Source organism: Ixodes scapularis, unplaced genomic scaffold (assembly GCF_016920785.2).
Source record: "Ixodes scapularis isolate PalLabHiFi unplaced genomic scaffold, ASM1692078v2 PGA_scaffold5__190_contigs__length_132052651, whole genome shotgun sequence".
NCBI lineage: Eukaryota > Metazoa > Arthropoda > Arachnida > Ixodida > Ixodidae > Ixodes > Ixodes scapularis.
The window spans coordinates 4,622,995-4,639,346 of NW_024609880.1; the positions used below are offsets into that span (position 1 = coordinate 4,622,995).

A 16,352-nucleotide genomic window follows, 5' to 3' on the forward strand; every position below is an offset into this window, starting at 1 on the left:
TCGGCCTTGTTGATTTGATCGTAAAAAGTGCGTAAGACAGCTTCGGAGCTGTCGTAGGATTCTGTCGTAACCTGCGGAAAGGTTACGACAATTTCGTTTCGAGAGCACGGGTTTTCTCTCAAATTTGTCGTACGCACTTTTTTCGTCGTGAATTCGCTTTGAGAATCCGGCCTCAGAGCTGGTTGGATTGGATTGGATTGGAGTCTGCGGCTCTTCCCTTTGTATCGGGCGATCAACAGCAACGGATACTGGATCTAGCCTGTCGCGCCTCCCGCGACTTCCGCTTCCGCTTGATGTTCCGCTGATCGGTTGCATTCCCTCCGCCGATGCGTCTCCCTCCACCAGACCTCCAGCCGCCTCTTCGTCACGTCTACCGCCGATCGAACGTTCTTTTGTTCTTCCTCTCCTTGTTCTGCACCGATTCGGAAACCGAGTGCTACAGGTAGCACCTCTGTACTTGGGACCGGTACAATGTGCCGGCACTGCAGCACTAGGTGCTCCATCATCTCGTCGGTCTGCCCGCAGAGTGTGCACGTCCTTTCCTGTCCCTCCGTGAACCTGGCCCTCCACACCCGGGTCCGTAATGTGCCCATGCGGGCCTCTGCGAGGAGTCCACTGCCTGTCGAGTTGTCATACCAGGGCTCTTTCCCTATGGCCTCCTTCTCCGCGTAGTACATCGCGAGGGACGGCTTCGCCGCCGCTCCCGCTCTCCATCTCTCCGGCTCCACTGCTCGGATGCCCTTTCTGATTGCCGCTGGGCCCTCCCGGCTCTCGCCCGCTGACTCCAGACAGATCGGTTCGAAACCATAGCGGTCCCGCAGCCTTCGGAGGCTGCGGGACCGCTGCCGTGGTTGCCGACTTGCCGTGGTCCCGTGGTGCAGCGTGCGTGCAGCCCTTGCACATCTCAAACGGCCACGTTGTCACAGGTCGTAAATCGTCGACGCGCCACCAAGTGGCAACGCTCGTAACCACAACATTCACGCCGTAGCCTTTCCCGACCGGCACAAGTGACGTCACGAATGCGCCCAATATCCCAAGAAGCATCGCGCCCTCCGATGGCCGATTTTTGAGCGCGCGCCCAATCGGGCCCATCAGGGTGAAAAATATAGCCATCCGTTCAAAATACAAACGCGCGATTATGATTTATGAATATCATTGATCATATTGAACCTGTTTCTGACCATAATAGGTGTATTTCAAATTTCGCTTCAGTATCCCTTTAAAGTAAACTCCGCGGGCGAAGTTTTTGACTTAAAGAAAGTTCACTGCCTCATCTGCAAAAAAGCTTTCGCATATAGCGGAAGTGTAAGCTCGCTTCAATACCATCTCAGAGCTAATCACCCAAGCATCTCGCTGCAACAAGAATCATCTGCAAAAAAGCAGACGACTATCAACGTTTTCTCTTCGAGGCCGGTTTCTCCGAAGAAAGAAGAAATTATTGCACATGCCCTTACATCTTGTCTTGTTTCTTCTAGCCGGCCTCTCAACATTGTGGAAGATCACGGACTAGCGAAAGTTATTCAGATTGCCTTGGATTCTCCGTCTTACCAGCCGCCGTCCCGTCGTGCAGTGAGTGCCAAGGTGGATGCCCTGTATACCTCGAGACGGGAGCGTCTTCAAGCAGAACTCTCGGCAGCCAGCTTCACCAGCTTAACAGCGGACTTCTGGACCTCCATCGCCAATGACGCCTACCTCGGGATAACGGCGCATTGGATCGACGACGACTGGATGCTTCGATCGGCAACATTGCAGGTGAGAAACGTACCTGAGCGCCATACAGCGGAACAATGTGCCAGTGAGGTATTGGAGACTGCTACAGATTGGGGAATCGTTGAAAAGGTAAAAGCTGTCTGTACCGATAACGCCCGCAACATCTGTCTTGGGGTGGAGAGAGCAAACTTTCAGAGTCTGAAGTGCGCAGCTCACACGCTTCAGCTGTGCGTCCACAAGGCGCTCAGCGTGACGGGTATGGAGCGACTGCTAGCCGCCTGTCGTCGTACTGTGGGTCACTTTAAGCACAGTTCGAACAACCAGGCCGTCCTTTCAAAACATGCCGCTGAACTCGGAGCACCTAAGAAGAAGCTTTAGCAGGACATCGCAACACGGTGGAACAGCACGTACATAATGATAACCAGCCTGCTTGAACTGAAGGAGCCTTTGCGCCGCTCCATGGAAGACAACAGTACCATTAAATCGTCGATTCCCCACCTCACAGACGTCGATTGGGACATGTTGGAGCAGCTTCGGGAAGTTTTGAAGCCCCTGCTCGACATTACTGAGCTCCTTGGAGGGGACAAGTACGTTACTCGGTCTGTACTTATTCCAGGCTTAAAACTGCTAAAGAATAAAATGAAGAGGAATGACTGTGACCCTGCCTTCATCTGCCGCTTCAAGGCCATGCTGGTGGACTCTATCGATGAGAGGCTTCGCGCGTGGCCGCAATACAACGACTATGAACTGGCAACGTGTCTCGATCCTCGTTTCAAGAGCCTCGCATGCATCGAAAAAGATCCCCGCGAACTTGTGTGGGAAAGGCTTTCCCAGCTAACACATGCGTCTTCGGACGATTCTACTGATCTAACGCCCAAGAAAAAAAAGAAAATACGTTTTCTCGGAGGAAAATGAAGAACCCATCATCTCCTGCCAAGTGTCGCTTTATCGATCGATGGCCGAGGTGACGGACGATGAACTGGACCCACTACAGAGGTGGCGAGCTCAGGGCTCCCTGTTTCCTCAGATTGTGCCAATTGTGAAGAGTGTGATGTGTGTCCCAGTCACCTCAACGCCCTGCGAGCGTCTGTTCAGCGCAGCAGGGATGATCGTCAACAAACAAAGAAACTCGCTCCTGCCGGAAAATGTCAACAAACTTCTTTGCCTCCGCAGCTGGGTTTGTGATCTGTGAGTGCGTTACATCAACGTTTATTCTCAATTAAGTTTGTATATATGCGCCGTTTATCATACAATAAAACAAATTGTAAGGACAAAATGTCTACTTTTGCTTTTTACTAAAGTCAACCGATTAATCGATTAATTAATCGATTAAAGGGTAGCGATTAATCGGGTTGAAATTTTTAATCGACACCCAGCCCTAGTGGGGACACATTAGTTCTTTTAGAGATGTGTTTTAATAAAAGCTCTTTGACTCTTTCCTTACTCTGGTACGTGTCTCTTCTCTTCAGGTGTATTCGAGAGAGTGAAACAAGGTAGTCGATCATTGTCACCGACAGAGGTAATTTATCAAACCGACCCGCGGTAATGTAGCCCTAAACGTCGTATGTATTGCCGCGGAGATGTGGAGACCGCGCTACTAGGTTTGACATCTTCTTTGAGATCGCCGCCACTGTTGAGATAATCCTCTAATTACTCTATCGGTACCTATGTTGGTAGCTAGCAAATCCCACATCTTACACTAAATTCCGACGAGCAGGAAGCTTCTTGAACTTAAAGAAATTGTGTGTGTGCCGTGTGTATTTCTGTACTTTTTATAACACAATCACTGTTCCAAAGCGGCCGTTACAAGCAGGCAAAAGAGCAAATAACGCGCCGCGCGCGCGCACACTTTCGAGGTACTTTTGCGACGCACGACGGCGCACGCGCAGTGAACCACCTCCTCGTGTCGTCGCGCTCGTCGTGTCTCCTGCAAGAGCAGCGCTCGCTTCCCCCGCAATATTTAGAGTCAGCGGCGTAGACTTCCCATTTTCCCGGGGAAGGGGGGGCAGGTTGAGAAGTTTTCCCGGGAAGAGGGGGGGGGGGGGGGGGGGACTGAAGATTGCAGCTAACGAAAGCATGCTGGGATTCCATTTCCCATGTATTTTGTCAAGTCAATAAAAGCAACGTATGCGTTATTTTGTTTTAGGCCACTACTATGGAAGCCCATTACATGGCACGTAAACAGCCTCACGGTAAGGATCATGGCCCGGGCCCGCGGGGGGGGTCTTTGCCCCCCCCCCCCCCCACCCCCCCAAAGTCTACGCCTATGCTTAGAGTAAAAAAAAATTCCGAGGACACCTAAACACTTTTTATGAGTCGTGAATGCGAAACCATGAATGTCGTTCTTCGGCTCTCTTAGTTCCTCTGCGATATACTGGCGTGGACGGCATCGTTTCGATACTGCCGAGGCTGCGGCCGCCGACGATATAGCTCCCCCCCCCTTCCCTTCTCTTTCAGGCAATGCCTCATTTAAGGGTTCATTTCCAAGATCCCGTGTGCAAAAACACGAAGTTTAGCATGTTAGCACGGCGTATAGACGTTTGCAAGCACCCCAGCTTCGAGACCTAGTCTGGCCACCGTGGATGGAAAACGCTTTGGTTGGGCGCCAGTTTGGAAAGCGTGGGTAAGGCTCAGCAATGCTTGATTGTCAGGCGATCGAGACACATCAGCAGCAATGTGGCTGTGTGCCCAGAGGTGGTACTTGCAAACGTCAATACAAATTATTTCAAGATGGTTACGAGTGGATCTTGGCTCACGTTCAGCTTGCCCTTGAGGGGGGCTAGTTTTAGAAAGGCGATGAACTCGTTGGCGAACGTTTTGATGCCGATCAGCTCGCCCACTATGCCGCAGTCTTCCCACGGCACGCCCATCAGGAACGCCAGCGGAGTGAACATCACCGTGAGCAGCCACTGTAGACGATCGCGAAGGACCTCTGAGAAACGGGGTCTAGAAATAGTGATGGCCAGTAGCTAAGCCGGTTGGTTATCCATGCTTACTGATTACCAGCTGAACGTTCGGAAAAGCGACGAAGAGAGAAACCAGCAGTGTGTTTCTTTCTCTCTTCGTCGCTTTTCCGAACGTTCAGCTGGTAATCAGTAAGTCTCGAAATAGTATTTACCCATGCAACACGGTAGGAAAACACCTGACATTGTCAAGTGTGGCCATCCTAGGGCCCAACTTTGGCCTAATAAGGTTTTAATTCAAGGCGTTAGTTGGGTCCAAAGTACTTTTCTTTCTGCCTTGTGGCTGTTCTCTGACTTGCCGTATAGTAGTAGAAGTGCCAGACATGAGTCAAAGACACCACTTGTCAACCAAACAACTAACGTTGTCAAACACGTGCCTGACTCTGGCAAGTGTCTGGCAAATTAGGTTCAGAGTGACCAGGCGAAAATTTACCAGCCAGAGGTGAAGTGGAATTTTGGCTTCTACTCGAGAACCGATGCCCAAAGAAGTGAGATGACAACCGAACGACCGAGTGGAGCCTAACGTCTGCACGTGTTTGGCAATATAGGCGCCAAGTTGACAGAGGGAAACCTAACAGTCAGAAATGAAGCCTAATTCTGGAATTTCCACTGAGCCTGAGGCTTAAAGACGCCAGGCGACAATTGGACTACCAGGTAGCGGAGGGTAACCTTGGTACGTGTTTGGTAGTTTAAAGGAAAAATAGCCTAAACTGCATGACAAACACTAAATTTCGGCCAAAGGAAGTATGCTGCCTGCGTACCGGTCACCAGCAACACAATTTAGGTAGCTCAAGTTGAACTTTTAAGATATTAGTGCAGTGCAATATATAAAATATTGATAGATTTTTGGTTTCGCCTTCAGGTATCCTCTGATCAGTGGATAGCTCTTCTTTATTTTTTTTTCATTGCTCTTGTGTTACGTGTAAAAACCTTACATGTTGAACATTTTGTCATAAAAACAGGCACTAGTGAGTCAACTGAGTTAATAATTCACATAATTATTGGTCTACATTCAATTAACCCCATCAATATATATGAATACTCATATTTTCTTAATGCTAAGTAGAATTATTTATAAGTACAAGCCCTGAAGACCTCTTGGTTTTGTCTCTTGCTAGCGTGATTTACGAAGGCATAAAATATTAAAAAATTGTTGACAAGGTTTTTTAGTTTTTTTTCGAAAAAGTGGTTTTAAGATCCATGCACCTAGAGGCTTAAAAAGTTTGCATTGTTAATTTTTCCGCCACACCTGAAGTAATTCTATATTTTTCGCTTGGCTCTGACCTAGCAGACAAGTACACTTTTGTTCATTGTTCAACTATCAGGGGCGTGATCTACCAGGGGCTTCCATCGGCGCGTTGCCATGAGATGTCCTTTTCATCATCGTTTGTTTCAAAGCACTCTTTGAAAGCTGCGGGTGTTAATATAATGATCAAGATATCCTTTTCATCTTTTGAATTTGATCATGTCTATCCGGCAGATTATTTCCCCATCCCTTTATTAGGCGCAGCTGCCTTATGGTGTCTGCTTCATAAAGTTCTACCTCCCTGAAGCCCCCATTCAACACATACCTGTATCCGCAGCCGAAACAGAAACTTCACTTTAATATCACTTTAAACTCATATCAACTGAATGCCTAGATATTTAAGTGTTTTCGATCTTGGCACACCTCCGCGGTGATGAAGTCCATGTCGATGACTGCTCCGGCCCAGCTCAGTAAACTGTTCAGGAAAGCCATGAAGGCGAGAAAGCTGACGAGGTTGGCCACAATGTTCCCGATGATGAGAAGCCCAAGAACTGCTCCGTTGGAAGCGGCCTCCAGGACGTTTTTCTCCTCGCTGACAACAGGTAACCATGTGGGCTCATATATTTTTATACAGGCGTACCAAATTCTTGCGAAAACGCAGCTATAAAGTTAATAATTAAAATTTTATTTATTCAAAATTATATAATATCTAAAGTGGCGAAGCGGACAAGTTGGCTCATGACTTAAAATATTAAAGTGCTAAAAGCGCACGCTATGAAAAAAAGAGGACACTGAAAGCTGCGGCAGCCAGCAGTCAATTTTTATTCATAAAAAAAAGAGTGATTTTAATGACACGTGGTGATGAGTGACGTTACTTGGTGATTCAGTGTATTTATATTCGTCTTTGTTTGCTTTAGCTGTTTTCAAATAAATGTTAAGACTAAGCACTCGTTGTGTTCGCCTTCCCTTTTCTTTTTCTCCTTGTGTATTGTTAGCGATTTTAATATTATAAATAAATAATATGTAATTATACTGAAATATAATAAATTTCAATGGTCCCTTTGACACATCTCACTACGTCATCAACACCTTTTCTGTGCGATGCGTAGTTTTTGTAAGAGTGATATAGCCCGCTTTTCAAAGAACAGCCAGTATATTGCTTCGATGAAACACTTGCATCCTAGAGCATATGAAATAGGAGTAGGTGAGACGAACATAAGCACAATAAAATAAACCAATACTACACCATTTCAAGCATTTGGACACAGTCGACTGATGCGCTACCGAGCTTTAAATAAAGAATGGTTACCAGTACGCGTTAAGAGGGACCGACTGCGTTGTGCAGCCTTGTGAACCCTCGAGATCGCTTACATTAAAGGCTGTGGCGATTAAAAGTTTTAACCCAATTAATCGCCACTCTTTAATTAAATAATTATTCAATTAATAGGTCTTGGTCTATTCCATGCATGCTATTTCGTAAATAGTCCAAATTAATATATTTTCTCCTCTTTTTTCTACTGAACTTGGACGAATGCGCCATATACAATTTTAATTATAAATCAACCTCAATGTGTGTTTGAAAACATGTTCAGGAGGCACTCACACACACAGATTAATACCTCAACTGCATGAGACAGAAGTTCGTTGTTAAACTTCGGCAAGAGCGAGCTTTTTTGATTGTTCACAATAGTCTCAGCTGTGCTAAACGGACACTCGAACGGCGTTGAAGTGGCCGAGACGCGTGCGACCTTCTGCACCCTTCCCCCTTTTTGAGAGGAGTTGCAAATCTTGACCCTACAATTTATTTTAGGCTAAGTTTGACCTAAAGTTTTCCCTTTATACAGGTGTACTCGTGCACGTCTGCGTATTGAAAACTTGCAGTTTTTACTTACTTTCAGGTCGTCAAAAACTTACTAATGAACGTTGAATTCATTTTTTTGATGTAACCGAGTGAAACACTAAAATATTTCGGTTTCTTCCCGAGCAGAAATAATTCAGTTATATTTCTGTTTTTGGTACGACGCACCAGGTTAGCAACGAAGTACCGTGTTTATTTCAGCTTTCGATTCTCTTTGGGATTATTTTTATTTTCAACAACCTTCATAACCCCATGCAAGCTAAATATTGTTTTGAAACATAACGTTGCTCCAATTAAAATTATTTTTATTTGCTTACGTTTAGTGGTTCGGACAAGAAACTGCCTACAAACAGCTTAGCGCTACTAGAATTATTAGATGCGTTCTCAAACTTTGCGTTAAGTAGTATCATGAATCAAATAACCGAAGATAAGCAGAGCTATAACTAAAAACCGTTACGTAGCCCGCCTAGAGCGATTACTACAGGCCGTCATAAAAAAAAAGATATAGCAAAATAACTTCTATAAAATACGCAGCGACACGTCGGGCAATTCAGAAATACAAAACAAATAGTACTCTTAACATTTTTATTATGTGATTAAAAAAATTAAAGCTATTTGCAACTCTGTAACGCCGAATTAAAGCTCGGCTCTTGAGGAGGAGGAGGGGGGAAGGGTACTAAGGTGGGGATCATGTGACCTCTGGGGGAGGGAAAGGGGTAACGTGACCTCAGGCAGGGGGTCACGTGACCTCGTGGGGGTCACATGACCTCGGGAGTTGTCACGTGACCTCGCGGCGACACGTGACCTGGGGGGAGGGTCACGCGACCTCGGGGGCGTCACCGGGTGGCATGCAACCCTGCGACTCCGGCGGGTGCGTGCGACGGGGGTTGCATGCAACTTGGACTAATTGCAACCTGGGTTGCATTTAACGCGAAGTTACGCCGACGTCAGCGGGTTGCATGCAGCCTGAGTTGCATGCAACGCAAGGTTGCATGCAACGCCGACGCCGCTTAAGCCGGAAATGGGCGCCTAAGAGCTGCGCTCTAAAACAATTGCTCTAGGGCGATTTTTTTTATTACTGCTTCACTTTTTTGTTTACGCATTTTATAGTGTCACTGCAATTATTTTTTTTTGTATATATCTTGTGCAGTGTCTTTGCAATTAGATCAACACATGTCGGACTGAACGAAAAAAGATGCAATTATTTAAACACATACGATTTATCATTTGTGCAGTCATAGGGCAGTCAATGAAAGTATACCAAGAACATATAAACAGATTACACACTGCAAAACGACAATACGCGGCCTTCAAGATCTGCGGCTAATCATGTTGAAACAGTAATTGAATCCTAGATAAGAGACTTTCGAGTTCGCGCTGTGTCGAATTGATTGCAAAGTCTGATTTTCGTGAACATTCGTAGACGCCGAAAAACAGAGGGAGAGAACATGAGGGCGCGAGGGACATATGAGCCGCGCGGTTTTATTGTAAATTACTTGTGGATAGTCGCAAATACTAGCTGCATTCGTCTCTAACCACAGCCTCCCTTTAATTGGTGCGGACAAGGGCGTAGTCTGCTCCTCACTTAGTGTGTCGCGTTCGGACGACGGACGCCGAGTTCGGCGTTCCAGCAGTAAATAGGGGAAAAAGGCAGCGACCCTTTGCGTCCACCTGCGGTCCTTCGCATAAGAGTTCGGCATTCCGATGTTCCTGCGCGCTATAACCACCGCCTCCTCCCCGCTTCCCTCAGTTTCAGACCGCATTGAAAAGTACACAGCGCTACAATTGGTTCTTTGTACGACGCATAGCAAAGGCTTGCCTTTCAGGCATCTGGATGTTGTACACGCTCGTTTTGCTCTCCTCCACCTCTGGGAAGAGCAGCTTGGAGAAGGCCAAGGCTGCCGGAGCGCTCATGAGGGAGGCGGTCAGGAGGTGTCCCGCATCGATCTGCAACACATTTGGTCGATGTTCTTGTTGTTTTCAAGGCGAATATCTTATATGCGAGACACTGCTTGAGAAGCAGACGACGCTCTTGTTTCCCACGATTAGCAGGAGACGGTAGGTGGAGACAAAGTGAGCTAACCTCTACGTCTCACTCATTCTTACAATCAGAGATCGACGATCTGACGTCTGCGTAGCCTCTCATTGCCTCCACTTCCTCGCTCTCTCCCAGTAAAGGTATTCACGGCCTAAGAATCTAAAAAAAGTAAACATAATTAGTGACGCCTTGCGTTTCTTAAGCTCTAGGTTACTATAAGCAATCGTTGCCGTTCAGCGAGAGTTATTTTATCACCGCTCTTGTGTTGGTCACTAACAACGACGTTGCTGTTTTTTTTTTTTTTTTAACACGAAATGCACTACACGGCTAGCCCATGTTAACACCTTCTATACTCGTTGTCACATAAAAAAGAATTGCACATTATTGTTGCGCTGCGCAAAGCAGTACTTTCAAGATTTCGTTGTCGGAGGAGGAAACGACGCCTTTGAGGTTTCAAACGTGTACGTCTTGATAAAGTAACACAAAGCTAATCTAAGATGCACATAGATATATCTTGAAACGAAACCTTAAGAAGGAAGTCAGTAACCTATCGCGGTGGGCCCGACTTGTTTAGCACGGGTTTTTAGAGGGCTAAACGAGTACAGATAACAAAAGGGTTGTGTGTGACTATTTCCATCACCTCCAGTAGTCCAAGAGCAGCTTGGGCAAAGTTTGAGTATGAGCGTCAGCATTCGACTAGAACTTGCGTGGTCTCTGCTTGAGTAGACGCTCGCCCCGAAACACAAAATAATTAGGACACTCGACGAAATTAAATTAATAATTAAAGCAAAATTCGACAAAACACACAATAAAATAATAAACCATACGCCTCGTGTGGCAGTAGGTAACCGACTTTGATTTGAGTTCAAGTAAGAAATATTACTGTAAGGGGGGTATACAACGGTGTCATTCAATTCAATACATTATCTCCATGATCATCACATCATCCCAACCAGTCCCATGACCCGTATTCAACATTTCAACAATACCCTCAGTGGAGCAGATATTGATGTTTTTAACCAAAATTTTGTAGCTTTTAAGACTTTTGTAACTAACTTGAGAACATTTTGTTGTGCATAATTATGAAGGCGTCAAGCTGTTCATGAGCACAGAAAATAAACAAATGAATGAATGAATTAATTATAAGCCTGGTATACAGGCTAGGGCGACTCACTGTTTTCCTGTTTATGGTGATGCCAATGTTTGTAGTGCCCGATTACGGAGGCTAGAGGGAGGTGTCAGAATCGCGCAGCTTGCTGTGTTTGCGGCGGCGCGCTAGTGTATCATGACGACGATAGGTGGCGCGCACATTGCTAGGTGGCGTTTGGGAGCACTTGAACTCACTCGGTGAAACGACGCAAGCTAGTCAGAGGTTCATACTCTCGCATCAGGGAGATCAATTAGAGGGAGAGGATGCGATACGATATATAGGAGGGGAAATTACGGGAACGGGTACATATGGAAGGTAGGAGAACCGAAGGAAGTAGCAGTCCAGCTTGTGACATTGCGGATTTCATAAAAAGAGAATGGATTTCAGACATTTGCGGATTTCGGACAAAGAGAAAGGCGGAAAAGGCACGTCGACAGGCACAGATGGGATTCCAATCAAGCTGGTGAAGAATTCGGGTCCTATATCTAAGGCAAAACTAAGGGAAGTAGTGAGCACTATGATAACAAAAGGAAATATTCTAGATGAATGGAGGCTTAGTAGGATGAGTATGGTATATAAGGGAAAGGGAGATAAGTCTAACATTAGGAATTATCGTCCCATTACCGTGACACCAGTTATTTACAGGTTGGTAATGCAGATTATAAAGAACAGACTGGAGGAATGGGTAGATTGCGAGGGCATACTGGGCGAGTTACAGAACGGGTTTCGGAAACAAAGAAGATTGGAGGACAATATAATTTCTTTAACACGGTCTATAAAAATAGCGCAAAAACAAAACAGACAGATCTGGCTGGCATTTCTGGATATCAAAGGTGCCTATGACAATGCGAACCAAAGGAACCTTTGGGACGTAGTGGAGAGCTTAAACCTAGATGAAGGACTAACAGCCCTATTAAGGAACATTTACAAAGATAATAAGGTAATTATAACATGGGAAAGAAAGGCGATGGGGAAGATAGAGGTAAGACGAGGCCCTAGGCAGGGTTGCCCGTTATCGTCTTTGCTGTTTATGTTGTGTCTGAGAGGATTGGAGGATAGACTAGAGAAGAGTGGGCTTGGATTCAACCTTTCATACAGTAACCTAGGCCCAAAAATTCAGCAATCCCTGCCGGGATTCATGCACGCGGATGATATCGTACTAATGGCTAACAACAGGACAGAGTTGCAAGAATTAATGAGCATCTGTGGTAAGGAAGGAGAGGAATTAGGTTTAGAATTCAGTGGTGAAAAATCAGCCGTCATAATTTTTAACAGTGATGAAGTTGAGAGGCTGAAGATACAAAATATTACAGTTAAGAGAGCTAGTAAATACAAGTCTCTAGGAGTATGAATATGTGATGGTGCAGAATATTTCAGTGAGCATGAAAAGTATATAATAGGTAAGGGCAACAGAAATCCAGCTGTAATGAAAAATAGAGCACTTTGGAATTACAACAAGTATGAGGTGGTGAGAGAGATTTGGAAAGGGGTCATAGTGCCTGGCTTGACTTTTGGAAACGCAGTGCTACGCATAAGATCCGAAGTGCATGGAAGACTGGAAGTAAAACAGCGCGGAGTAGGTAGGCTGGCTTTGGAGGCACATTGCGAAACGCCAAACCAGGGAGTACAAGGAGACATGAGATGGGCGTCGTTTGAAAGCAGGGAAGCGGTGAGCAAGATAGAATTTGAGGATCGGTTGAGGCAAATGAATGAGGACCAATGGGCACGAAAGGTTTGCAGCTCTTTATACATGAGGAGTATAGACACAAAGTGGAGGCAGCGCACTAGGAAATTAAGAGGAAGGTTTTTAGGCTATAGTGAAAATACGGAAGAGCAGGTCTCAGTTAAGAAGAAAGTTAAGGCCGCAGAAAGAGATCGTTGGCTAGACGGAATGGAGACAAAGACGGCTCTGGAAAGCTATAAATTAAGCAAAACAGTTATTGCCAAAGAAAGCATTTATGACAATTCTAGGGGAAGCTCATCGTTGTTTGAGGCGAGGACGAGCATTCTGCGAACCAGAACATACAGAGCGAAGTACCAGGAAGGGGGGGGGGGGGGGAATGTGGTGTATAAAACGGGAAAGGGGGTTTAATGGCTATGCGAAATGTTATTCTCCAGGCAGGGAAAAGACTCGAATAGCCAAAGGGGAAAGGGAGGGAAAGATGTGGATTGAGATGGGTTGAATATAATGTTTTAGCAGTTACTAGGGGAAAGCGCAAATCAAATCATTTGTAGGGTAGAGGGAGGGGGGGGGGGGGAGGGGCAAAGCGTTGCTAACACACGCCTAAAACATGGTTCAAAGTAAACGTTCCATAAAACGCGCGAGTGCCAACAGTCCCTCAATCGCTCCCAACATTTGGTCAATTGCACAAGTACAGCTCATCGCCGCGTCTATCGAAACGTGTCCGAATGTATGGGATACACGGTTGCCATCACGACGTTTTGGTTTAATGTGCGCATCATTGATCGAAACGTGAAGTCCGAAATGCGCCATGACTTCGCCATGTGCGAGCGTGTAAGGAATACTGACTGGATGCGAGCTCTGCATGTTGTGTTGTGCTTCAAAACGTCGCACGGTGTCTCTTTTGACAGTCACAATTGGTTGATTGGCCGATTTTGGCTCAGGCAGCTCTTCATCTCCTGAGCCTGCTAGTGTCCAGTGTTAGCGTTGAGAGGGCATTCTCGAAGCTCAGGGTCATATTAACAGGAAAGAAAGAGTGCGCATCAACAAGGAGAACCTGAGAAAGTACATCTGTGTGTGTAACATCACCTTCTGCATATCCTGATATGGCAGAAAGTGATGTTCATTGATTTTGGGCATATAGGCTTCATATCTGATTTGTTTGTACTTGTTTTCTTTTTCTTGTTTCTTTTACACTTGCACACATTTGCCAAATGAAGTGTTTATTTCTTTTTAAGTGTATCTGTGACGTTATTCTTTGAGTATCAGAGCTACAAAGAATATCAGAGCTACGAAGATAATCTGATACGGTGTCCGTCGGTGTTTATTGTATATTCACCAAAAAAAACGATAAACTTTTGTGGGCATAAATTTACGCCGATAAAAACCGAAAATTGAATTTTAAAATAAACACCGAAAAAAGTACGCCGAATTTTGAAAAAATAAAAACCGAAAAATCCGAACCCTATACATAGCCCGCTCAGTGCCATATGCACTGTGGGACAAGGTAGAACTGGAACTTTAACGACTTGAAGAAGGCATCATCACGGCCATAGACCACTCTGACTGGGCATCCCCCATCGTACCAGTGCTAAAAGCTGATGGCAAAAGTGTCAGGATTTGCGGGGACTGCCAATTTAGGTGTGAACCCTGCAGTGATGACAACCCAGTACCCACTGCCCAAAGTGGAAGACATCTTTGCTTCTCTGCAAGGAGGGGTCAAGTTTTCAAAACTAGACTTCCGTGAAGCATACAAGCAAGTACTCGTTGATAAAGAAACCAGCAAGCTCCTGGTCATCAACACCCACCGAGGACACTTTTCTTACAACCGTTTAGCATTAGGCGTCTCCTCGGCTCCGGCACTGTTCCAAAGTGGAATGGAACAGACTCTGCAGGGAATTCCGCGAACACCTGTCGACCTAGATGATGATCTGGTGACTGGAAAGACCGATGCAGAACATCTAGACAACACTAAGAAAAGTTCTTCAAAAAGTCAAAGACTCTGGACTAAAGCTCAAGCGAGAGAAATGCGAGTTCTTCAAAGAATCACTCCGCTATCTGGGCCATGAGATAAACGCAAAGGGGCTGAAGCCTTCAAAGAAAAACGCAGAAGCTATCATTGAAGCACCTGAACCCAGGGACGTCAGTAAACGGAGATCCTATATTGGACTTCTTTCGTACTACGGCGAGTTCATTTCGAATCTGTCCACAGCGCTTGCATCCTTGTATGCCCTACTGCACAAGAACACCTGCTGGCAATGGACAGACACTGAACGAAAATCCTTCGTCGAAAGCAAGAACGCCATCATGAAGGCAAGGGTCGTGACCCGCTACGACCCACCGAAAGAGCTTGTTCTGGCATGCGACGTCTCACCATATGGTGTGGGTCCTATGCTCTCGCATCAGAAGGATGGCATGGAGTCGCCACTCGCATTCGCATCCCGGACTCTGACACCGACAAAGCGGAATTACTCACAGTTGGAAAATGAAGCACTGGCCATTATTTTGGTGTCTCACGGTTCAGAGACTACCTACTGCGTCGAAGTATTGTGCTCTTCACTGACCACAAGCCACTCGTGGGGATATCTCGGGAAGACAAGAAGACAAGGCGATTCCAGTCATGACAGCTTCGCGCATCCTCTTGGAGCCTACACTCTTTGAGCCTACTGGTACAGCATCGAGCACCGACCAGGACGTCTCAATGGAAATGCCGATGCCATGAGCAGGCTGCCCTTGAAGACAGCACATACAGATCCTCCGGAGCCTCAGGAACTGGTCAACTCAATTTCGAGCTCAAAAAAGGTGGAGATTTCAGTCAAGCAACTACAACAATTAACAGACAGCGACAATGACTTAAGCCTAGTGCTACAGTGGGTGGAGGAAGGATGGCCACAAAAGCCTCCGGACAAGTCACTACAACCATTGTGGAACAGACGTGATGAGTTAAACGTGCATCAGGTTCCCCTGTACTGGGGAAACCAAGTGGTTATGCCAACCCCTGCTCGCCAATACATCTTAGACCTGCTGCATGAAACTCACCAGGGAATGGTGGTCACGAAAGGTACGGCGAGATCTTTTGTGTGATGGCCGAACATGGACGCAAAAGTTGAGCGCTGTTCACGACAATGTTCACAGTGGCTTCAGAACTCCCCAATGGGACAAAAAGCACTGAACCTGTACCTTGGCCCGAACCAAAGGAATGCTAGGGGCGTCTGCATCTCGACTACGCAGGACTATTCGAGGGGAGGATGCTACTGGTGTTGGTAGATGCGAAGTCTAAATGGCTCGAAGTCATCATTGTGGCAAGTGCCACATCCAAGCTAACCGTAGAACACCTACTTGACATTTTTGCAAGGTTCGCACTACCAATTTGCATTGTAACAGACAATGGAACTCCATTCATTGGTCAGCCCTTCCAAGACTTCGTTCAAGGAAATGAGATCAAGGATCTCCGAACTGCCGCTTTTCATCCAGCATCTAATGCTTAGCAGAACGAGCTGTTCCCACGGTCAAGGATGGACTCAAGAAAACAGAGGGAAGAGACCTCAAGATAAGACCTGCTCAATGGTTGCTCATGTATCGCCGAGCACCCCGTCCGAGCGGAACGCCTCCAGCAAAACAGATGCTGGCTTATCTAATGAAAGCAAGACTGGACCTCTGTATTCCGAAAAGGGGTGAAGAGGGAATCCTGGAGCAGTGGCCGACA

At 46.2% G+C, this 16,352-nt stretch overlaps 1 protein-coding gene across 1 annotated transcript in view; it reads right to left on the reverse strand.

Annotated features, from left to right (window-relative positions):
• Positions 1-16,352, reverse strand: part of LOC120849961 (sodium/nucleoside cotransporter 2-like) — a 109,563-nt gene that overhangs the window by 9,756 nt on the left and 83,455 nt on the right. Inside the window, exons 4-6 of the mRNA XM_040222292.1 lie at positions 9,597-9,724; positions 6,343-6,511; positions 4,467-4,619 (exon numbers count right to left, since the gene is read on the reverse strand). Of these exons, the coding sequence (XP_040078226.1) occupies positions 4,467-4,619; positions 6,343-6,511; positions 9,597-9,724 (450 nt within the window). The remainder of the gene's footprint in view (positions 1-4,466; positions 4,620-6,342; positions 6,512-9,596; positions 9,725-16,352) is intronic.